This window comes from Camelus ferus, chromosome 13 (genome assembly GCF_009834535.1).
Source record: "Camelus ferus isolate YT-003-E chromosome 13, BCGSAC_Cfer_1.0, whole genome shotgun sequence".
Taxonomy (NCBI): Eukaryota; Metazoa; Chordata; class Mammalia; order Artiodactyla; family Camelidae; genus Camelus; species Camelus ferus.
Genome location: NC_045708.1, coordinates 11,084,493 through 11,109,988, shown reverse-complemented (window position 1 = coordinate 11,109,988; position 25,496 = coordinate 11,084,493). Strand labels below are relative to the sequence as shown.

The 25,496-nt window shown below is 41.2% G+C and overlaps 2 protein-coding genes and 1 pseudogene across 2 annotated transcripts in view; 2 read left to right on the top strand and 1 right to left on the bottom strand.

Moving 5' to 3' along the window:
- Nucleotides 1-21: 21 nt before the first annotated feature.
- LOC116668266 lies at nucleotides 22-15,502 on the top strand. The gene is made up of 2 exons (XM_032495286.1): nucleotides 22-3,020; nucleotides 6,485-15,502. Exons 1-2 carry the CDS (start codon nucleotides 1,131-1,133, stop codon nucleotides 6,551-6,553), a joined length of 1,959 nt encoding a protein of 652 aa, XP_032351177.1. The 5' UTR covers nucleotides 22-1,130; the 3' UTR covers nucleotides 6,554-15,502.
- A 6,303-nt stretch (nucleotides 15,503-21,805) lies between these two features.
- On the bottom strand, nucleotides 21,806-24,414 carry LOC102517720 (annotated as a pseudogene).
- Nucleotides 24,037-25,496, top strand: part of FBXO42 (F-box protein 42) — an 84,237-nt gene continuing 82,777 nt past the window's right edge. The window contains exon 1 of the mRNA XM_032495281.1: nucleotides 24,037-24,280. The gene's annotated coding sequence lies outside the window, so the exon portion shown is untranslated. The remainder of the gene's footprint in view (nucleotides 24,281-25,496) is intronic.

Below are 25,496 nucleotides of genomic sequence, written 5' to 3'. Positions count from 1 at the left end.
GTGCTCTTTGGAACCATTTTTTTTAAGGGCATGCAGTTACTTTTTTGGTCATAGTTTCTATAAACCGCAGATTATATTTTTTTTCCCAAAAATCTGAAAACATTTTCATACCTCATCAAAGTGAAACAGCAGATAAAATATTGACCAGCTTAAACTGGCTTTGACTCCTTAAATGGGTTGTTGATTAATCAAACTTGAGATTTTTATAGAGACAGCGCTGCATGAGTGCTACAGGGGAGCGCATGTTTCCCGGAAGACATGTTTCCTGGGAAACCAAGAATCTGCAGTCTAGGGAACTCAAACAATAGAAACGTTGCTGCTAGAGTGCTTTATCAGTAGAAGCAAGGAGTCCTTTAGTAAGAAAAATCCGGCTTCCGGCTGCCATAGTACCTTGATTACCATATATGGACTGCTTTGAAACTTGCCAATCACGTTGTGCTGAGTTTGAAATTTCCCTAACCCCTTAAATTTTGCCCCATACCCTGGCTCGGAAAGACAGATTTGAGGCCTGCTTCCTGTCTCCTTGCCGGTGACCTCGCGATAAAGTCCTTTGTTTTCTCAAAACCTGATGCCCTGGAATTGGCTTCTTTGCGCACCAAGCAGCGAGCCCTGGCTAGGTAACACTTTCTGGCCATCTCCAAGGGATTAAAATCTTGTGACCACCTGTCCGAGGCACTGTAGCCCCCGGCTGAGTGTAGGCCCTCTCCAAGGAGCCTGAGTAGTCACCCAGACCGAATTTGTCTGAAGGCTGGTTGCTGGTTCCTGGTTCCTGGTTCCTGTGGCAGTGGCGCTCCAGGCTCCTCGATGCTACTTTCACTTTTAGGAAAAGAAACAGCTCCTGGATCTTTTGCGTGAGTAACCTCGTTAAAACGCGCTGCCTAAACTGTGTAATAACTTCATCAAGATCCCCACCCTAAGGGAGACAGTATAAAAAGGTTACAGCCGGCTGAAGTTCTCAAAATATCGGGATAGAGCCCCAGGCCTTTGGATTTTTTTGTCTATGTCTGACTGTTTTATTTGTAAGGAATTGGCTAATAGGGGTTAACCATTGGATGACTGCAGCAGAACTTTATTGACTCTGTTTTACATCATTTTGCTCTGGTCATCCTGAGGAAGAAAACCCTTCCAAAATGGGGAATGGTAAGAGCATACCTGACAGCAGTCCCTTGGGAAGTATTCTTCAAGATTGGTCAATGTTTAGCTCTGAGCCTATGAAAAAGAAGAAAATGATTCTCTTTTGTAACACTGACTGGCCCAGATATCAACTGGAGTCGGGGGAAAAATGGCCCAAGAATGGGTCTTTGAACTATGATACTATTTTACAATTAGACTCGTTTTGTAAGAGAAATAAAAAATGGGATGAAATCCCGTATGTACAATCATTTATGTCTTTACATAAGAGGAGAAATTTGCCTAAGGGATTTAAAATGATGGTTCAGAGGGAAGAACTTCAGAAAAAGTGTGTTTTACCTGTGTCTGAGCCTAATGATGAACTAGCCCCGCCGTCAGCACCTCTTGCAGGGGTCCCTCTGCTGGCACCTCCTGCGGTGGCCCCTCCGTCGTCACCTCCTGCGGTGGCCCCTCCGTCAGCACCTCCTGCGGTAGTCCCTCCGTCAGCACCTCTTGCGGTTCCCTCAACTTCTGAAGGGGATCTTCCTGCAGGCAGTGATGAGGCTCCTGCCAATCCTAGGGCTGCTGGTCCCACTCTCTATTCTCCCTTACCAAATGGTCACAAAGGAATAGTCTCCCTTCCCTGCACCCACCAGGGTACTCAGTTTGGCCCAGGGAACACTCTACCCCAGGCAGGGCAACTTCAGTTAAGGCAGGTCCCAGCAGGCTTAGATGACCCAGGCCAACCCAGAGCACTTGGATTCAGGCATTTTCCTTTATCAGTCACGGATTTACATAATTATAAAGCTAAAATGCCGTCTTATCAAGATGATCCTAAAGAAATGGAGAATCTGTTTACATTCATTTTTGCTTTTTATCATCCAAACTGGGCTGACATACAGACTCTCATGCTTATCCTCCTTAGTCCAGAGGAACGCAGAATGATATTAGAGAAGACCTATGAGGAAGCTGAAAGGCTCCATGAATTACAACCAAATAATCCAATCAGAACTCCAGCAGAGCAGGCCATCCCTAGATCTGAGCCAGGATGGGATCCCAATGACCCAGGGGATCAAGCAAGGCTAAATCACTATAAAGAATGTTTAATAGCTGGACTTCAAAAGGGGGCAAAGGACTTCAAGAGGGTCCAGAATGTATGGCAAAGGCCTGAGGAGAGCCCATTCATATTCCTTGAGAGGCTTTTTGAGGCTTTCCGAAAATATACTGATATTGATCCGGAACACCCGGATAACATGGGACTGGTCAATATAATCTTTATCAGTCAGAGCACCCCAGATATAAAAAAAAAACTACAAGGACTGGAAGGGGGATCGTGGATGCCAATGTCTCAGTTGGTCCAGATTGCTTTTGAAGTGTTCCAATCCCGAGGTGAAATTTGGAAAAAGCAAGAGCAACGCATCATGAGGCAAATTGCTCTGCTCAGCTGTGACCATTCAAGACCCAGCAGGATGTCTGCAGGAGAGGACAAACGACCACCGGTAAGGCCCTGGGGACCTCCAAAACCTGGCCGAAAAGGCCATCCATCTGTTGGGCCACAACAATGTGCCTTTTGTAGACAGAAAGGACACTGGAAACGGGAGTGTCCCAAGAACAGACAGGGCCCCCTCTCCCCCAAGACAGCATCCATCACTGGTATATCTCGGGAAGCCTCTCGTAAACCTTTTCTACGACCGCTTGAATGTCACATAGAGAAAACTTGCGTGAAGTACAGCTTTACATATGGGCATGAATGTCCTAGTTCCTCGTCAGGGCAAGTTCTACCAACAAATTTCTCAGCAGAAAAAGTAGATACTAAAGTATTCCCAGGTCGAGACTGCACCCTCCAAGCCACGCCATTAAAATTGGGAGACAAGCCTCAACCAGATTTCCCTGAAGAAATTCTGCAGAAGGTAAGAGCAGATGTTTGGGCTGACTGGGGCGCCAGGAAGAGCCAAGACGGCTGACCCAGTAGTAGTAAAACTCCGTCCAGGTGCCCAGGCTCCAAAGTTAAAGCAGTACCCTTTAAAGAGGCACATGAAGAAAGGTATAAAGCCTCTGATAACTACCTTTCTTAAACACCAATTAATCCGACCTTGTCAGTCCCCATATAACACTCCCATTCGACTGGTACAAGAACCTAGGACTGGAGGTGATCGTTTTGTGCAGGATTTGAGAGCCATTAATCAAATTGTAGAGGACGTACATTCAGTGATGCCAAATCCTTATACTTTGCTTACAGCTTTATCAGGAGACTTTTGCTGGTTTACAGTTCTGAACATAAAAGATGGCTTTTACTGCATACCCCTAAGTCCTGAGTCCCAGAAACTCTTTGCCTTTGAATGGGATGATCCAGAAACTAATATAAAACAGCAATATTGCTGGACGGTACTTCCACAAGGATTTAAAAATGCCTCTAGCATCTTTGTGGAGGCCTTAGCCAAGGACTTAAAGGATCTCCAATTAAGTGAAGGACTCTTACTCCAGTATGTGGCTGATATACTAATTGCTAGTAAAACTAAGGAAGCTTCAGATCAAAATACAATCCTCACTTTAAACTTTTTGGCAGATCGGGGATATAAAGTCTCCAGGGGAAAGGCACAAATTTCCCAACTAACTGTGAAATATCTAGGATTTGAGTTATCACAGGGACAAAGAAACTTACTGCCGGATCGAAGGAAAGCAATAGCTGGGGAGGCTGTACCTGCCAACAGAAAGCAATTGAGAAGATTCTTAGGAATGGCTGAGTTTTGTCGTATTTGGATTCCAAACTTTGGACTCATAGCAAAACCTCTATATGAGGCTCTCAAAAGAGGTGACAAGCCATTAAGCGGGGCTGCGGAATGCCATAAGTCATTCAATGCCATCAAGGAGAAAATTTTAACAGCCCCAGCCCTTGGTCTCCCAGACATTAGAAAATCATTTGATCTTTTTGTGCATGAAAGACAAGGCATGAGTCTTGGAGTGCTAACTCAAAATTTAGATACCACCAGAAGGCCAGTAGCTTACTTTTCCAAACAATTGGATGTTGGAACTCAAGAATGGCCAGATTGTCTCCGGGCTGTGGCTGCCACCTGTGATCTTTTACAACAAGCTGAAAAGTTTACCCTGGGCCATCCTACCACTGTGCACACCCCACATCATGTGCAACCTTTACTTGAACAAAAGGGCAGACACTGGCTTACTTTGAGGAGGCTGAACAAATACTGGGCCATACTATTTGATAACCCAAATGTAACATTAAAGGAGGTATCTGCTTTAAACCCAGCCACTCTGCTCCCCAGTACAACAGAAGAACCTGTTCATGATTGTGTACAAATAATTGAAGAAGTTTATTCTAGCAGACCTGACCTGACTGATCAGCCTTTAGAAAATCCAGACATGGAAATGTTTACACACGGGAGCAGCTTCATGGATCATGGAATCCGAAAAGCTGGATATGCTGTGGTAACTCATGAGGAAGTCCTAGAAGCAGAAACCCTCCCTCCAGGTGTGTCTGCCCAGAAGGCAGAGCTCATAGCCCTCAGGAGAGCCCTGCATCTTGGAGCTAAGAAAAAGGTAACCATTTATACAGATTCGAAGTATGCCTTCTCTGTCATGCATGCACATGGGGCCATGTGGAAAGAGAGAGGTCTACTAACATCAGGAAGGAAAAAAATTAAACACGCAGAGGAGATACTGGCCTTATTAAACTCTGTTATGATGCCAGAAGAAGTAGCCATAGTACATTGCTCATGCCGAAACACTGATAGTTGTATAGCAAAAGGAAGTAATTTGGCTGAACAGGCCGCAAAACAAGTGGCCAGAACCAAAAAACCTAGTACTCATTCCAAGTGTAGGCCTATCCCTGTTTAAGCCTCAGTATTCAGAAATGGATCTAGAGAGAGCAGACAAACGGGGATTTCATGCTGACTCTTGAGCCTTAGATAGTGATCAGTACCAAACAACCAAAGAAGGCTGGATATGTAATGAACAGGGACTAGTGCTTATGTCCAAGTATTTAATGGAAAGAATTATTACTCATCTACATGAAGGAAACCATTATGGGAAGGATGCAACTTATCATTGGCTACAAAAGTTTATTATTAATCCATAAATGCAAAGGACCATCCAAAAAGTAATAAAAATTGCCTGATTTACACCAGAAACAATCCTAAAACCAGGCCACCTCCAATAATAAAAGGGGTGAGGGGGGAGGTTATAGCTCAGTGGCAGAGTGCATGTCTAGCATGCATGAGGTCCTGGGTTCAATTCCCAGTACCTCCATTAAAAAAATAAACCTAATTACCTCCCCCCATAAAAAAAACAAAATAATAAAAGGGGTGCAAACTCGAGGAACAACCAGGAGATGATTGGCAAATAGACTTTACTGTTATGCCAAGAGCCATGGGACATTATAGATATTTGCTGGTATTTGTGGACACCTTCACAGGATGGGTTGAAGCTTTTCCATGCCAGACAGAAAAAGTTTCCTAGGTAAAAAGGCCTTACTAAAAAGAATAATCCCTTGTTTTGGGTCGCCTCTTTCAATTCAAAGTTACCATGGAGGAGCTTTCATAGCCAAAGTAACTCAAGGGTTATCTGGGGCCCTCGGAATACAATGGAAGTTACATACTTTGTGGAGACCTCATGACTGAAGTGATGAATCCTACCTTGAAAAAGATAATTGCCAAAGTATGTCAAGAAAGCAACTTAACCTGAGAGAAGGTCTTAACAGTTTTCCTGCTGAGGGTAAGAGTAGCTGCTAGAAGCAAGCTCCGGTTGAGCCCTTATGAAATGTCATGTGGGAGACACTTCCTTAAGACTAAGTATTACTGCAGTTTTGAAAATGATCACAATGTAAAAGAATTAAGTACTATGAAGTGTGTACAGCCTCTCAGTGCTATCTTATCTTCTGTACATAAGTATGCTTCTAGCCAATTAATGTTTCCTGCAGATGTTCCCCTGCACTGCGTAAGCCCAGGGGATTGGGTCCACCTCAAAACTGGAAAAATCACCACCCTGAGGATCAACTGCAACCCAAGTGGAATGGACCCTACAAAGGCCTTCTGGTTATAAAACATTCTTCAGTAAAGCTAAAGGGAGTTGAACCTTGAATACACCACTCCTGAGTAAAAATAGTACCCATTTCTAGCCAGGACCCCCTTTGCAATTCCCACACAGGGCGCACTCTCCACGGACAGGAGGAAGTAAGAGGACCCAACCCTCCTAACACCAGAGGGGCCTGGAAACCCACCACTGAATTCTTGGCCCCTGATTATACTTTTGAACCCTTAATAAGAGCAGTAATTAGGCAGGCTTACTGACCCTGCCTGATTAACAAGGGGAAGAAAGCTCCAGGCTGTTAAAAAAACAGGTTGTTTCTCTTATCCCGCAGCTGGCTCCTTGGTTCCAAGGATGTATCTGTACAACAGGATGTTTTTCTGTCCTGCAGCCGGCTCCTTGATTCCAAGGCCATGGCCATACAAGAAGACATTTTATGTCCCACAACTGCTGCATCAGTCCCAAGGACATGGCCCAGTAGCTCTGGTTTTGTTCTCTTTCCCACCGAAGTTTCTGTTTTAGAGCTGAGCTCCACAGGAGGAAAAAGCCAGTAACAGAAGACTGATTGGCACCAACAGAATGAAGATAACAGTGGCAGAGCCTTCCAGTAAAAGACCCCATGGCCCGATCAGGGGCTGTAACTGCCTCGACCAGCTACGTGGCTGATGACTCCCCACTTGTGTGTTTTCCTTTTTCCCTTCTGTCTCTGGGCAATAACGCAGCTCTTTTTCTCACTTTGTCCCTCTGCCTCTGCTGAGAATTCTTTCTCAATTGTCAGGCAAGGACCCGCATGTTTGGGGGGGACTTGCCCACACATTTGGTGGGCTTTTCAATTTGGGGTTTCTCTATATGCTAACAAGTGGCACCCCAGTTGGGACATCTTTTGTGACTGCTGCTCACTTAGGGTTGCCCACTGGACCTCATGAACAGGACTGAACAAAGCAGCCACCTCTAGGACTTCTTTGTCCTCTTTGTTTCCTCCTGATGCAAATTGCTGATCGGGGACACCCAACTAGGTAAGCTTCTGGCTGCTTTCTTGCTGTCTTCTTAGTCTTCTGTATTTCTTGCAGGCACCTACATCTCTCCCCCTACTCTCCTTTTCTCTCTCTCTTTCACTCCCCCTCCCCATTTCTTCCTTTTTTTCTTTTCTGAAGGGAGAACTTCACCAGGACAGTGCTAGGCTAGCCCCGACCTCCCAGGGACTGTGAGGCCATGGCCAAAGCTACTCTTTGATCTGCTCTCAAAACCTGCGTTGTTGGAAGACTCCACCCCTGGCCAAACGAGGTCCTCCTGAAAACTAATCTCAGGAGGCTCTTTGACTGATTTGAAACTTGGGCCTGGGACCACCAATTAAAAGCTGTTAGAGTGGTCACCACAAGTCTAGAAGTCTCCTGTGACAGGATGAACTGGGGTGTGGTCTGGGTTAGCTTTTAGTCTTGTCAGTCAGGAAAAAAAAAGACCATACTCCTTCAGGCACGTGGTAAAAAGCATCCATAAGCCCCAATTCCCCACGAAAAAATCCCTGTAGGTTTTTCTGGGGAGAGCCTCCTACTTTTTACTTACGATTCCCTTCTTACTTTTTACTGCCAGTTTCCTTTCTTTTCTCCCTCTTTCTCTCTTTCTTCTTTTCAGGGTCCTGGATGCAGGACATCAGGTGGAGATCTCTGGTGAACCAAGGAACCAGGGGCTTGATACCCCCCTGGCAGGCAGAGGACTCTCTTCTGTTCTGGTGGGCAGAGTTTGTGCCTCTCTCCAAAAGCACCTAGGGAAAAGTCCCATGACACCTGGGCATCTGGTGTGGCAACAGATGTCTGTAAGGCCACAGCTTTCTTTTCCTTTTCCTCTCTTTCTTTCACACTTGCTTGCTCTTGCTCACCCTTCAATTAACATGCTCTGGTAGATTTGGGTACTTACTGCCATCCTCTTTCAACTTCTTGTTTTCAGACTGTTTTAAGAGTGCCATTTTAGCTCTGCACCTCTACCTGAGAGGGAATTCCTAGTCAAAGAACCTAGGGAAAATTTCTAGGGAAGGACCTAGAGGGAATTCTCAGGCAGGAAGGCCTGGAGGGAATTTGGGAGTAAACTGGGTTGGCTGATGTTTCTTTAGTGTGGCTTAAAATTGGAAATTTAAATTTCATTTTAGACTTGTACTTTATAGTAAAAGAAAACTAAAAGAAAGCAGGAGGTTGTGCTTCTGAAGCCTGTCAGCTCCCAGATAGGCAGCCACCTGCTGGAACTCCAGCTGGCTTCCACAATTGACAGGGAGCCAATACTTGGAAGTATTATCTAACCCTAAAATGGCCAAAATGAGACTTTTTTTTTGACATTCCAAGACTGATTTTTTACATACGCTATTAAATACAGCTGGCTTGATAGAAACATTTTTTTCAGAATTCTGACCCTGAGAGAACAAAAATATTCCTAGGAGAAAACTTGAAGTTAACTCATATTATGTCCTTGAAATACAAACATGGCCTGCTCTGCTTGAGACTTTGGCCTTGGGTTAATTAGTAGAACTTCAAACCAAAGGGGACAAACGTAGAAAAGGGCCTTTTTAAAAACTCAAGCAGGAAAACAATGAGATCTCTGCGTCTATCTAGATATCATATATACGTCTGTGTACACATTATACATGTGAGATGTCTCTACCTCTAGAAAGTATTATCAAAATTAAATTTATAAAAGAGCCCTATTTGATTAACTTAAGAGCTTACAAACTAAACATTTCCAAGAGAAGCCAGACAAAATAACTCTCAGGTTCACATGAACTGGGAAATAGTCAAAATTAAGTTAATACCTGGTATTAAAATTAGTTTAAGTTCATTGACCTAATTAATATAGACATGTCTTTAGAGTTACCAACATTAAGTGTAATACTTTTATTGTACCTAGGTTTAATAAAATCAAATAAGATCTTGTTATATCTGCTGCAAATTTGTCAAGAAAAATAACTTGGTCTGATGAAATTCTTGTAAGTAAACTAAATACAAATAAGACAAGAGCTTTTGGGTGAACTCTTAAAAATAATTATGTTTTTAAAATGTCTACTTAAAAATGATCTCTCCAGATATTTGGTAACTTGAAGGTTTAGAGTCATGCTAAATTAATTAAGTTAAATGATAGAAGTTTATTGAATAACAAGATCATCTCCAAATAAAATACTAAAACATTAATTACTAAACATTGGCTTCTCTTTATAGAAAATTTAAAGTTATTTAGGACTATTGATAAATATGTTTGGTGCCACACTGAAATACTCTGTATTAAAAAACACATGTTTTTAGAAGCTATTGGTATTTATGTTTGCCAATCTACAGAATGCTAATGTAAAAGACAGTCCATAATTGTTTACTTCTTAGTTTTCACTGGAAATTAAGGGTTTTTTTTAAAGGTTAAAATTATATATAATTAAAGCTACTAAAATAATAAGGGAAATACTTCAGTATACCAGGAAAATAAGATGTGTGTTTTCAGTAAAAGAAGATAAAAGGAATGGAGTTGCATGTTATTAAGAAAAAAAAGTAGTTTTGTCCTAAAGCTGGTTGTTTCTAGAAAAGAAAAAAATAAGGGACAAAAATAATATTGATACAGAAAGTGATGTGAAAAATTTGTGAAAAAGGAACCCAGAGGGAAGTTAGGACTGTCTAAATTTAGGTTGAATTTGGTTAAGTAAATGAGTCTTGTTATTAAAAGTGAATTAATACAAGAGTAGATTTGGTTTTTCCTCTTTGTTAAGAGGACAGTTTTCTTGAAATGTTAATCTGCTTTTGGTAACAGATTGTAAAGTTTCTTTGCATATTGGGTGATCTGTTCTATGTTTGCCTTTAAAATCTTTTATTGTTATTTTGGTTTGATAAATACGTATTGTTTCACAGTGACTATGATCTTAAATGATCAGATGTTTTGAAACTTTCTGACAAGCTTCCCAAGCTTCCCAAGTATCAAATTTTAATTGAAGTTCTGTTGACCTCCAGGTAACTTTGGGATGCTTTGGAGGGCCTCTGAAGCATCCCAAAGAGAGATTTTAAACTAATTAGGTTCATTTGGCATGTTAGTTACATGGGAAGTATCATTTACATTATCAAGTAAATAGTAAATCTTCTTAGGTCATATTGTACAGAAGAATGTTATCAATATAGATACTCTAAAATGTGTATGGAGTTCCTAAAGATCTGGTATGTCTTGATGAAATGCTATCTGTCGTACTTTCAGTTATTATCTTAAAATGTAGTGTGTCACAGCAGTAACCAAGTTTGTCAATTACATTGTAATCAGGTTTTTAACTGTGCCTTCTTAAGTCTTGTCATTGATAGACAGTTATGGTTTTACTCTGATGCCTTTGCAAAATGCCTCCTCATCAAGAAAATTCATAGCAAGGACTTTTTGATAAATACAAGTTTCCTAATAACTTTTAGACCATAACTCTGAACTAGGTAAGAAATTTAAAAATTCTAATGGAAAACCTGGTGGCTTCATGAAACTGTTAACAGAGAAGGTTAATTACATGGTATTAAGTAAACCAATAAATGTGGTTATAATTTTTCAGTTCTGTAAAATATTACTGGCTTTTAATCTGTATTTATATATAAGGAAATTCTCCTTAAGCTAATTATGATGTATAGCAACTTAGTAAATTATACCTTTTAAGCAAAATTGAAACAGTTATCTTTTCTCTCTACCTGATCCCTCTAGAGATTAGAAACTCTTAGACTCCCAGCATCTTTCTCAGGTAAATTGGGAAGGCTGCCTCCTAACTGTAAGCCCCCAACTGTGGGAACGAAGGAATGAGCTTTGGGCTGGAATGGTAAACAAGTTGTAGAAAGCTGCAGACTCAGAGGTGAGAAGGCTGGTTAGCCAATGACGGGTAAGATCCCCAGAAGGGGGCAACCTAAGACAGGCACAGCCGCCTGAGTCCAAGAAGAATGTCTGAAGCAGCCATTTCTCATACATTCCGCCCTGATAAGCTGTAAGGCTTACTGGTGCCAACACGAACATGATACACCAAAACATAAAGAGTCTTCTGACCTTGAGTCAGACACTGCCTATTAATCATTTCCCTTGTCACTCTTCTTTGCTATATAAGACTGTGCAACTTAATAAAGCTTCAGAGTAGCCATCAGCTCTCTCTGCATACGGTGTATATGTGTACGTGGTATCGCAAAACTGACACTAACAAGAGCAAAAACCTCAAGGTATTTTGAGGACCTCAAAAAGGGTAAAGTTTAACTAAATCTGTAAGGCAAATTTATGACAAGCACTTGATGTGGCTTTCCTGGCCCTGGGATGCCTTTTAAAATTTCAGTCTGAGACTCCTTGTGAAAAGTTCTGGCACAGACAATTTAAAAAAGCCTATGTGATCAATTAATCAGACTTAATTTGCAGGCAAATCAGTCTTGATTCAACTATACTTGATTTAAAATGAGGGTAATTATAGAGAGAAAGATTATGTTTCAGTAGATATTATAGTTTTCTTATTTGAGGTCTGTATTTCCTAAGACTCACTTCCCAGGTGGTTCCTTGCTGTTATGTTATATTGTTGCAAAGTTTAATTGAATTGTTAAAAAGACACTCTAAGTTTGTTTCTGAAGCTCAGTAATCTATTTTTGGATGAAGATTAAATGCCCTATGGCCTGCAACTATGAGATTATGCATACTAGAAAAGCCATAACTTAAGGACTGTCTCCAACCTAGATGAAAGGACCCTTATCAGGTACTCTTGACTAGCTCCTAAACAGTGAAACTGAAGGAAATTGACTCCTAGATGAATATTTCCACTTACAAAGGGCCTTTGCACTGGACTGGCCTATGGAGAGGATTGGTGACCCAAATCACCTTAAAACAGTGCTCAAGCAGAGAAGAAACTACCAGACCAAGATGAAAGGAAATTAGGGGTAAAAAGCTGATGCAAGATTCTGGACCAGGCCTTTGCTCACACCTTTGCTTATGAACTAAATGTATCTTACAATCTTATGCAGAGTTAAAGTTAATTCAGTTGTTAGGTTTATGGTCAATTACCTATATTCAGTACTTCTGGGTTACCTTTGTGGACTTCTCCATTCCAAAGCTCTAATTGGATGGCCCTTAATTTTTTTTTTTTTTTATTCTAGAAGAAAGAAATTATAGTTCTGTTCAGGCCACTATTGATATTACTAGATGGGATCCCTTCACCTGGCCAATTAATAGTAACCTGCTCTGACCTTGGCCATAAATATGAATTTTCTTCTGAAGTTTACTCAAACTCAATCAGAGCAACAAGCAAAATTTCAGCCAAAGAGTATAGCCTCCCACAATTGTGGGATAAATTTATATGATTAACACTAGGTCATGGTCATTTAAATGAAAAGTCTCCCTTATGTTGAGGACAATTAAACCATACTAGGGATAACTAGCCTAATAAATTAGAAAGTTGGGCTGGGTGCCTTATGGACAATGCCAGTATGTACCGTCCCTTAAAGGTAAAGATTGGTACAAAACAGACTAAAGCAGATGACCTGGGAATATACTGGGCTATACCTAATAAAAGTTCTTAAATTCTTACTTATGACCTTACTTTACTGCTAGTTATATTATTTGTATATTGCCTGTTTTACAAGATTGTTGTTTCTTACATTACCAGTTGTGTGACTGAGCCACTGATAAAATGATGACTAGGCAGCCGGAAGCAGTTAACCAGATTTGTAGTTCTGTAAGAGACCAGTGATTGTAATAGTGTAACCCTAGATATGGGAAGAAGCAACAAGAGGGAATATTTTCCTGGACCATAACAGACTGGTAAGACAGGTGGTCCAGAGGCTTTTTACTACTATTAATAAGGCCTATTCCAATAATAGCACTTTGAGTGGCCTGTCAACCAAATCCTCGCCTGACCTAGGAATAAGCATTCCTAGCACCGTGGGACGAAATGATCATGAAATGCCTCCTAAACCATGGTTGAATTTATGACCATGAGGGACCCTGCCAGTTAAAAATTGGCACTTGCCATCTGCCTGTACAAGGATTCAGTCGCTAACCTTCAGCACACTCTGAAAGGAATTCAGGGTGAAGATCGGAAATAAGGCACTCAGTGCTCTGGAAAAGAACTAGCAGAATAGGTCTTAAGATAGTTAGGTATTTTCAGGAGAAGATTTTATGAGCCCAATTCTTGCATCTCCCATACCTAGAAAAACACTAAAATTGTTGATGGTGCCATCTGCTTTAGCCATTAAGGAGAGAAATACATTTGAAAGTCAAAATAAAATAACTGTAGTTCAGGCAGCTAAGGTAAAACTGGGTGGCCATTATAGACATAATTTCAGAGAAGCTTTTGTATTGCTGAGAACTTAAATTTTTCTGAGCTGTGTCAGACCCAGGGACACCTCTAGTCACTCTCAAAGCAACTGCAGCCTTGTGGTTGCAAGGTCTCCTTAGATCTCTTCACCCCAAGCCAGGGAGGAACCTATGCCAGATACAAAAAGAGATCACAGGTCTATTAGAACAGGCAAAATCATCAAAAAACAGGGTAAAGAACTCAGCTGATTCCTTGGCTATGCCCTTCCTAGGCCCTACCCTAATTATCCTGTTGGCTCTACTTTTTGGATGATTTTTAATTCAAATAGTTTCCTGCTTCATTTCAAGTTGTCTCCAGCAGTTTCAAAATAAGGCTCTGCTACTACATGACTGGAAGCCTATCCCAGGGTCAGATTGTCTAGGTTTAGAGAAGGTAGAGAGAGACTTCTACTCAATCAGACAAGCCATCGCCCCTTTTCAGCAGGAAGTAGCTACAGAAGATAGAGACCTCCGTCCATTTCCCCAGGAAGATTCTTGAGTATGAAGTCTCTCAGGGGGAATTGAGAGGTAACTAGATAGGCTTACTGACCCTGGCTGATTAGCAACAAGGGAGAGAAAGTGCCAGGCTGTTAAAAAAACAAAACGAAACAAAAAACCCAGGTTGTTTCTCTTATCCTGCAGCCGGCTCCTTGATTCCAAGGCCATGGCCATACAAGAAGACATTTTATGTCCCACAACTGCTGCATCAGTCCCAAGGACATAGCCCAGTAGCCCTTTTTTTGTTCTTTTTCCCGCCGAAGTTTCTGTTTTAGGGCTGAGCTCCACAGGAGGAAAAAGCCAGTAACAGAAGATGATTGGCACCAACAGAATGAAGATAACAGTGGCAGAGCCTTCCAGTAAAAGACCCCGTGGCCCAATCAGGGGCTGGAACTGCCTCAACCAGCTACCTGGCTGATGACTCCCTACTTGTGTGTTTTCCTTTTTCCCTTCTGTCTCTGGGCAATAAGGCAGCTCTTCTTCTCACTTTGTCCCTCTGCCTCTACTGAGAATTCTTTCTCAATCGGCAGGCAAGGACCTGCATGTTTGAGGGGGACTTGCTCACCCATTTTGTGGATTTTCCAGTTTGGGGCCCCTCTATCTGCTAACATTAACTGACCTTAATTTACTTTTCAAATAGAAACAGGACAGCTAAGACTCCACCTGTCCAGGAAGAGAAGACAAGGACATTTCAAAAATAGATGACTTCCACCCAGAAGTCTGAAACAGGCCTATATAAATCCAAATTCAATCACTAAAAAATGTTAAAAGTAACATATTTTCATGGATTCCCAAGGAATAAGGTCTGTTTTTAGAGGACTGTTAAAATTAAGAATCTTAGTTCTCTGTATCTTAGGGTTAATCCTTTTACTCACCAATTTTTTTTTACTTACTATTTGTTTTGTATATTAAAAAAGGCCTCCCCCACTCACATGATGATTGCCCAGGACTTAAGAGTTCAAGGTGGGATTTGGGAATCTTTACAATCAAGTGCAAATACAGTTTCATTCCTCTTGTAAAAATCCATGCCCCTAATCAACAGGAAGCAGCTAGAGTGGTTGCTGCCTATTTCCCTCAAAATTAAGGCATGTACAAAGAAAAAGGGGGGAATTGAAACAGCACATAAAACATTGACCTGCTTAAACTAGTTTTGCCTCCTTAACTGGGTTGTTAATTAATCAAACCTTGAGTTATTTTACAGAGACAGCACTGCACGTGTGCAAGACAGGAACCCTTGTCTCCAGGATGACTCGGGAACCAAGAATCTTCAGTCTAGGGAATTCAAACCATAGAAGTGTTGCCACTGGAGCCCTTTACTAAGCAAGAAGTCCTTCAGTAAGGAAAATCCAGCTTCCAGCTGCCCGAGTAGCTTGATTCCAATCAACTTCTGACCTTCAAGACTAGCCAATCAGCTTCTGCCAAGTTTGAAATTGCCTCTAATCCCTTAAAATGTGCCCTGAACACTGGATGGGGAGACAGATTTGAGCCCTGCCTCCTGTTTCTGATGGTGTACCTCACAATAAAGCTCTTTTTTTTTTTCCCTCAAAAACTGGTGCCATAGTATTGGTTTTATGTGTCTCAGCAAGCCCTTGCTCGGTAACAAAAGGATGAAAAAGATCTGCTGTATAAAACATTTTATGATTTCTATCTGATAGCATGAAAATGATACCTGTATTTCCTGCTCATAAAGTGGTATTTCAAGCATCTATCAACACTACTTTATATCATCTACTGTGAGGTGAAAACATTACTGTTAATTGATAAAATTGCACGACCAGAACTACTGAAGTTCTCCTGAGTCTTTAATGACAGATATATTAGCATTACCTTAGACTAACTATGTGTCTTTTCAAACAGTGCTCTGTTTTATTTTTCTACAGTATAGAATTGAAGATCCTGGACTTTAAAGTTCAGCTTTGGACACTTCCAACTTGAACATGCTGTGTGATCTTATGGAAATCACTTAAGGTTTCTGTGCCTCGGTTTCCCCAAGTTTAAAAAAAAAAGATAGTTATAATAGCTGCTTCAAAGGTAGATTATAAGGAGTAAATAAGTTACTGTGCTGAAAAGCTTAGAAAAATGCTCGACCCATAGTAAGATTTCCAAAGGTTAGCTATTGTCATTACGGAGTGTCTTGCCAGCCTTAAGGTTCATAAATCTCACTTCTTTAATCATACTGTCTTTCCCAAAACACAAAAGCAAACAGCATGTGTTTTTATTCTCACTGACATGTTCCTATAGGCCTCTATTAAAAATGTCATTCAGTAGTGTTGCATTTGGCTGCTGTAATCAAGCTATCTGACTTAGAATGTGTTCCTTCTCATGTTTTTAGCATGCCATTAATCTTTCTAAAGTGAGAACTTCCTGTTGAGAAATTGTGCAATCTGTATTCCTAATAATTCTTATAAATCACAGTCATGTATTAACTGTTACTAGTCTTTATTTAGAAGTTGAAGTAACATGCTTACTAATTCTCTGGTTTCATGATTTCCTGTCTGAAATGTCAGTTATTTCTGGATCTGTCCTCAGTCTAATGTTTTTAGGTGCTCATGATGTAAGGCCACTCACTGTATGCTGAAGATTCCCAAAGCTGATCTCCAGCCCTGAATTGACCTGGTGTTTCCAATTCACATAGCTAGGCTTCTTACTGGCGTCTTCACAAGGGTATTCCACGAGCAGCTCAGTCTATTCTGAAATACAACTAATGTTGCCAAGAGATAGGCCCCCATCCTTCTATTCTAAAATACAACTAATGTTGCTGATAGATCGGCCCCCATCCCTGATGAGCCGAATAACTCAGAGACAAGGTCTTGGAGTTTAGAGGCAGCTTTATTGCTGTCGGGCAAAGGAGACTCACAGCAGGCTAGTGCCTTAAAAACTGTGAACCCGCCTTAGGGCTGGGGCTTAGTGATTATATAGTGAACAAGTTGGGGTGTAAAAGGGAACGTTAATTAACAAAAGTCTCTGGTAAATCTTCCTCCGGAATCTTGGTGTGTCCGTCTGGTGTCATGGGGCTGTCCAGTGGTCTGGAGGGTCATCAGCCCATGACCTTCTCTATCTGATCAGATTTATCAGGCGCCAGGAGGAACTTCGGAGGGTCTGGTCATTCTCCTGGGATTATTGTCCTGTGACTCCCTTCCTGGGGGAATGACTCAAAATCCAAACATGACTGTAAATTTCAATTATCAGAGTAATGGAATTTGACACAACATTGTAAAATTATTATAAATCAATAAAAAATGTTTTAAATAATTCCCAGAGTAAGGTAAAACAAACAGGGAAACCAGTAGCTCTAACTCTAACAATGGGCCTGGGGCTGGGAGCAGTCTGATCAGTGAGATTTGCTGACCGCTCTAAAAGCAAACAGTAAGTATAAGGTCAAGAATAGTTAACCTAAGCATGGCCATTTTATTATTTCTCCTTCACTAATACTGTTAACTGTCTTAGTTACTGACCAGCTTCAAAGATAAAAGATTTTGTCTTGTTCTCTCTCTGGAACTATGTTTACTTTGAATACATCCTCCTGTGAACCCATTCTTTTGAGTAAATTATACCAACTGAGACTTGGCAGCAGCAAGGGATGAGACAGACCATTGATTAGACATTACCTAAGTCTCACTTTTGAGGTGTAATTAGTTTTTCATAAATGCAACTGACTCCTAGTCATTTTAGGCTTTGTAATTACAGCATGTTACCAGCAGAAGGAGATAATTTCTTACATATTTTGTTACATTAGGTAATGAGCCTTAAAGGAATTCGTTGGGCATTCCTAAGGCTGAATCTCCTAGGAGACCAGAAAGATAGTGATCTTGGAGCTCATTTGAGGATGCTGCAAAGGAAATAGCTTTTGTTTTAGCAAATGGGCAATCAGGAGGCCAGCCCTAGTTAAATTATAGGCCTCCTGTGATCTTGGGCAAGTCCCTTCCTCATCTGTAAAATGAGGGGACAGAACCAAATGAGGTCTAAAAATGAGGAAGCAGTGGCAGTTTCTTCCTCCAGGGGGAAAGGCCTAAGATTTGAGGCTGTGGCATAAGCAGACACTGACAAGAGACTCTAAAGCATGAGTTTCTCTGTCTTGTGAAATACATTTTTACACCATTCATGTTTGGGGCTCAGAGATTTGCACTCAGAACTGCAGGCACTTTTGATACACCACATGAAACACTAATATTTGATAGGAATATAAGAGCAAAGCCCATAGTGAGAAAACTTTCCATCTGATTTCCAAGCTGAGGCTATGTAGACAGTTAAGAAGTAAATGCCAACTTACCAATATTTAAAATGTACATGCCTGTTGACCCCACAATTGCATTTCTAGGAAATTTCTCTGTAGATACATTAACTCACATGCAAATAAAAGTACAAGGATATTCATTGCTGCTTTGTTTATAATCACAAAACACTAGAAACAAATTAAATGTCCATCATTAGAGGATTTGTTTTAATTCTTAAAATATATGGTACAGCTATCCAAAGGAATAGAATGCAATTGTTAACAGTTAGATGGTTCTAGATAAACTGACATCAAATTACCTCGAAGAACTATAGGTAAGTTAAAAAAAAGCAAGGTACAGAGCAGCATGTACAGTTCGCTGCTATATGAAGGTTTATTTATTTATATTTGTATGTGTGTGTTTGTGTATGCATCTCTGAAAAGAAATAAGGAACATGTAACAGTAGTTACCTTGGTGGAGAGGGAATGTTTACCAGATAGCAGGGGGACAGGTAGGACGGACTTAATTTTTATTATATGTCTTTTTGAATTTTGTTTTATGTGCATATATTACTTATTATAAATAAGTAGATATATAAGAAATGAATTTCAGTAATTGATTATTGGGATGGGCTCTGGAAGAAAACTAACTTTTCATTTATACTTAAGACCATAGCCCCTCTCTCATCCTAGCTTTATATCTTGCCTCCTCTTCTCTAATCGTGTCCCAATCTGTCTTCATACTGCGGAGAGACTGTTCGAAAACATCGTTTCCGGGGGAGGGTATAGCTCAAGTGGTAGAGCGCATGCTGAGCATGCACGAGGTCCTGGGTTCCATCCCCAGTACCTCCATTAAAAATAAATAAATAGATAGATAGATAGGTAGATAGACCTAGTTACCTCCCCGCTACTAAGAAAAAAAAAAAAAGAGGATTTAAATAAATGAATAAACGAAACGTCTTTTCATCACATAACCTCCCTGCCCCCAAATCTCCATGATCTAGGAGATAATTTCCAGTTGTATAAACTGACCTCAGTCTTGCCTCCTCTTGTTTGCTGGAAGCAACATTGTGCAGAGTTCAATAGCAAAGGCTTTGAGGTGAGACCACCCGAGTTCAAACCCTGCTTATGACCATGAGTTGAGCCACTTAATCCCTGTGTGCTTCAGTTTCACCATCTACAAAGTAAGCTCAACAATGGCATCGACTTAGCAGTGCTTGGCTAAGAGTACACAATATACATCAACTGTGATTATTACCAAAGATTTTGCTTTAATAAAAATACTTTTGTGCGTATCACAGGTTATAATTTTATATGGGCTTATTTACTTGTTGATTGTCTGTCTCCCAGTAAAACTGTGAGGCCCTTCATAAGGGCAGGGACTTTGTTGCTTTACTTAAAGACATATTGCTGTACATATCATGTGGTTTGGCATATAGTAGGTGCTCACTCAATATTTGACTGAATGCCCTCTTAGTTTTCAAAATCCCAATTCATTCATTCAACGAATACTTAGTGAGTGCCTCCTGTGTGCCAGTCTCTATAATTAGGTGATAAAGCAGTGAACAAAACAGGCAAAAATCTCCACTATCTTTGAGCTAGGAGATTCAGCGTGGAGTGCTTCTGTATTTGACCCTGTTCTAATATGATCCAGCAGTTCCAAACCTAACTGGGCATCAGAATCCCTGGGGAGCTTTAGAAGTCTGAGGTAGGGTCAAAAGTGGGCCCTGGAACCTGCATTTTTTCCACAAGTAAGATTTTTAAAATTTCTCACCATTCAAACTCTGAATTTTAAATTGATTTCTTAAAAATTGAAGTGTAGTTGATTTACAATGTGTTCATTTCTGGCGTACAGCATAGTGATTCAGTTATACATATATATATTCCTTTTCATAGTCTTTTTCATTATAGGCTATTATAAGATATTGAATATAGTTCCCTGTGCTATACAATAGGACCTTGTTGTTTATTTTATATATAGTAGTTAGTATCTGCAAATCCCATACTCCTAATTTATCCCTTCACCCTCCCCTTTCCCACCTTGTAACTGTAAGTTTGTTTTCTATGACTATGAGTCTATTTCTATGTTGTAAATAAGTTCATTTTTAAAGATTACATGTGTAAGTGGTATTATACGGTATTTTTCTTTCTCTTTCTGGCTTACTTCACTTCGTATGACAATCTCCAGATCAATCCATGTTGCTGCAAATGGCGTTATTTCATTTTTTATGTATGAGTAGTATTCCATTGTATGTGTATATATACACATACCACAACTTCTTTATCTAGTCATCTGTCGATGGATATTTGGGTTGCTTCCATGTCTTGGCTATTGTAAATGAACAGTGAGGTGCATGTATCTTTTTATTTGACTGGCTCACTTATTCCAAGAATGCTTGTTTTTATTTTATTTCCATGCTTACATTTTGTTGCAAATTTAGGTTTTTTTAATCTATTTTTATATATAGTGGCTAACATTTGCAAATCTCAAGCTCCTAAATTTATCCTTTCCCACCCCTTTTCCCCCAGTAACCATAAGGCTGCTTACTATGTCTGCGAATCTGTTTCTGTTTTTATAGATGAGTTCATTAGTGTCCATTTTTTTTCTTTTTTTAGATTCCACATATGAGTGATATGCGGTATTTTTCTTTCTCTTTCTGGCCTACTTCACTTAGAATGACATTCTCCAGGTCCATCCATATTGTTGCAAATGGCATTGTTTTATTCTTTTTTTATGGCTGAGCAGTATTCCATTGTAGAAATATACCACAACTTCTTTTTAAAAAAATTTTTTTGGTGGGGGCAGGTAATTAGGTTTGATTGTTTGTTTGTTTATTTATTTTTAGAGGAGGTACTGGGGATTGAACCCAGGATCTCATGCATGCTAAGCATGCACTGTACCACTTGAGCTATACCTCTGCCCCCAACTTCTTTATCCAGTCATCTGTCGATGGACATATAGGTTGCTTCCATGTCTTGGCTATTATATATAGTGCTGCTGTGAATATTGGGGTGCATGTATCTTTTTGAATTAGCATTCCCTCCAGATATATGCTCAGGAGTAGAATTGCTGGCTTATAGGATAAGTCTATTTTCAGTTTTTTAAGGAATCTCCATGCTGTTTTCCATAATGGCTGTGCCAAACTACATTCCTACCAACAATGTAGGAGGGTTTCTTTTTCTCCATACCTCTTCCATCATTTATTGTTTGTGGACTTTTTAATGATGGCTATTCTGACCAGTGTGAGGTGATATCTCATTGTTTTGATTTGCATTTCTATGACAACGAGTGATATTGAGTATCTTTTCATGTGCCTATTGGCCATCTGTCTGTCTTCATTGGAGAAATGTCTGTTTAGATCTTCTGCCCATTTTTGGATTGGGTTGCTTGTTTTTTTGTTATTGAGTTGTATGAGCTGTTTGTATATTCTGGAAATTAAGCCCCTGTCAGTCACATCGTTTAAAGCTATTTTCTCCCATTCTGTAGGTTGTATTTTTGTTTTATTTTTGGTTTCCTTTGCTGTGCAAAAGCTTATAAGTTTAACTAGGTCCCATTTGTTTATTTTTGCTTTTATTTCTGTTGCCTCAGTAGACTGCCCTAGGAGAACATTGCTAGGATTTATATCAGAGAATGTTTTGCCTATGTTCTCTTCTAGGAAGTTTATGGTGTCTTATGTTTAAGTCTTAAAGTCATTTTAAGTTAAACAGATTCTTGGACTGGTGGCTCATATCAATCGGCTCATTCAACTTTAGCACCTATCTCATCCCCAGTAGCTTTTCTGGAACTACTACCTTCACCATGAAACTCCATGAGTTTCCCCAATTCTAACTTGGACTTCTTTAGCATTTTAATTTTTCTAACAAAGAGATTGTGGAGTGGATAAATAGATTGGTAAGCCTTTTACGTCTTTTCCAATGCTCTCTGCAGTCAACTTATTGACCACTTCTATCTAGTCATTTGTTTGTACCTCTTGAGTCATGATTTCCATCAACTTCTTCCAGATTTGGCAGACCTGTTTGTGCTGAGCATAAGAGGTCTTTTGAATCTGATTGTTGTTTTTTTTTTTTTTTTTTTTTTATGAAACCAACAGAGAATAGACAAGCAAATAACCTTAAGTAGTCTCGACATCAATATGAGCTTCAGTCATGGTCTGCCATTTTTGACTGTGGAGCACATTTTGTCACAGGTAAGATCCATGCCACAGAAATTAGTTATGCAATTTTTTCCCTGAACATCCTCAGTAATTAGCCTGAATTTTCTATATGCAACTTCATGATTCTGTAGATCAGCAAGGCTCACCTCCAAAACACAACCCTTGAGGCCTTCAGGTGTGCTTTTTAGTTCCTTGTGACTAGTGTTTTTCAATACTTCTCCCAGTTCTTTTTTTGGGGGGAGGGGGTAGTAATTAGGTTTATTCATTTATTTAAGTGGAGGTACTGGGGATTGAACCCAGGACCTCGTGCATGCTAAGCACGCATTCTACCACTGAACTAAACCCTCCTCCTCTAATACTTCTTATATTGAACATAATTGGTGCTTTCACATCATACCAATATTTCTTAGAAAACAGATCAACTACTTTCTCCTTGGCTCCCTTTTTGCCACCTTTCATAAGGTGCTTGTTCTTACCTCCATGGTGCTGCTCAGAGAGCCAAAAGGTAGAACCTGCATTTTTAAAAGGAAGCACTTCAAAAGCTGCTCCAGTATTTGTTTCTAACATTCAGCTCTACAGGGTGTTTCAGCATGGGGAATGGGTGTTGTTCACAAGTTCTATGACAATTTTTAAGCTTGGGATTTTTAATGACACGATTTTAATATTTATTTTACCAATTACAATTGCCAAATTTTTATTTTGCAGTGACATTTCCTAACTGAAAGACTTGATCAGTGTTTCTAATACTAGGATTCCATGAGTGTTTTCCCAGGGATCTTTGCATTATTCACGTTTGTAGGACACAGATCTAGTGCTTTCTAGAGTGAGGTTAACCCAACTCTGTTCAATAGTGTTTTGCCTTCCCAGCTTCGGAGCAGACTTGGGTTCGTCCTAAGAGATATCCCAGAAGATCCATTTTATCCCAGGGCGGTAGGCTGGCAGCTCAAGGTTGCTACAATCTTAGGTGCAAGGAGTGAAGACTGAGGCCTTGGCCTCTGTATCTCTGGCACTTCCTTAGACCACATGTAGTACAGATGGGTTCATGAAGGTTCTCACCTTCAAACCAGGTTGCTCCCTTGGAAGGGGGATTTTTCTGAAATCCACCACCTGGTGATAGTGATAGTGGAAAACACAAGAGCCTGGGAACCAGACTGAGTTCAAATCCTGCCTCCCCACCCCAACTCCCCGTATTTGTGGCTTTCGGAAAATGATACATCCTGTGCCTCAGTTTCCTCATCTAAAAATGGAGCTAGTAACAAGACATACAGTGGTTGTTACAGTTACGGGAAGCTCTGGTTGCATAACCAAGGCACTGAGTTTCTCTCCTTCAATTGACATCCAAGAGCACTTCCATCTGCCACAGCCTATCCCTGTGCTCATCAGTCCCCCAGGGGTACAAATGAATTAATTCCTGGCTTAATGTCTATCATAGTCTCAAGCCATTGGGGAAACTGCCCAGTTGTCTCAAGCAGTGCAAAGAAGGGTGAGTGCAGCTTTCAGGCCATTTGTTGGCACCTGAGGAAGGCAAGAGAGGAAGCGCGATGTTCACTTACTCCAGCTTCGCTCCCCTAGGCGCTGTTCCTACCTTGGAGAGCCTCGTAAGGTGGTGGGTGTTGGGGAAACCAAAGACCTTCCCAACATGGCACCGCCCATAGGCCCCTTGCGCGGGCCCGCCTCGCTGACGTGTGTGGGGGCGCGCGCGCGTCCTCCGTGCCCGTCCCCGGCGCATGCGCGCTCCGCGCTGTCTTTTCCCGGCCAGAGCAGCAGCGGCGGCGGCGGCGGCGTTTGAGTGGAGGAAGATGGCGGCTCCGACCGGCTCGGTATCCCGCCAGCTGTGAGGAGCCCCCTAGTACGGCGGGCGCGGCCTGGGGCGGAGCACTTCTGCTCCGGTCTTATCCCCGGCTCCCTCACCGCCTTCGCCAGCGGAGCGTACCCGAGAGCGTGGCGCGGGCTGGGCCAGGTGAGGCCTCTCCCTCTCCCGGGGCCGCGGCGGGGAGCTGGCGCCTTCTGCCCTTTATGCCCAGGGTCCAGCGCAGGCCCTGCACCCCGCGCGGGGGTCCGTGCCGGCTGGCCTGAGGGCCTTGCCGCAGTCATCCTCGCCCTCCCTGCGTTAGACAGGGAGGAGAAGGAGGAGGTGAGCCCCTTTCCACCCAACCCTTGGGATGGGTGCGAACCCGGCCTCTCTTCTCTAGCAGAGCGATTCTCATTCCCTCACCGGGGCCACGAAAGGGTGTGTGACCAGGGTAAGGGTGTCTGGGGTATCAGATTATCTTCCAGCTCGACCCCAAATCATTAACGCCTTGCGAGAGAAGCTGGAGTTGGTGCCCTCCAGAATTAGGGCTGCGGCGAAGGGCAGCATCTCTGAAGCTGCAGCTGCAAAGGGAAGATTTTGTAATTGGCTTAAGAAGTAAAACACAAGCAGCCTTTCCTACTCCTTAGTTTTTTGAGCATTCCCCCAATGAAGTAGGAACTGCGGATCTCGTTGATTGAGACAGCAATCCACGTTGTGACTGGAATGCTTCTGGTGAGAATTATTTTTGCAGAGGGAACTGTGGAGGGTAGGAACCAATTTATAAACGAAGGAAGAACAATTGCAAGACCTTGATAGCCTCTGCAAAGTAACTTCGGTGCTAATGAAGTCCTCATTCCTTTGAAACCTTTGGATTGTTAGAATTCGGAATATCCAATTGTTTTTGTCTGTTAATCTCCCGAATTTTATTAGGAAAATAAAGGCTTCATTTCTTAATTGTCAGAGTCTTTGGACTTTTCTGTGGTGGGTTTCCGATTGCTCAGCATGAAGCTTCAGACACGTTACCAGTTCTCACTTGCTAGCAGGAACATTGTACTATACTTGTTACCCTTTTTGAGAACAACTTTTGTTATTGTTTGAATGCTAATTCAGAGACTTTGATTTGTTTCTCTCAGGTAGGGAAGCTGGATGAAGCTTTGTGGTCTCTTCCTTGAGGAATGATGGCTTCAGTTGGAATTGTACTGTGGGGAATTGTTGAGGCAATGGTTTTGACTTGGAAACACCAAATACCTTTTGTAACTTAAATTTGTTTTGCTTGTGCTTGATAATGATGACATCATGGGTTTAAAGGGACAAGGACAATTTGAGAGGAAATAGCATCATTTAGAATTGAACACTTAAGATTCAGTCTGTAGCTTTTACAGTG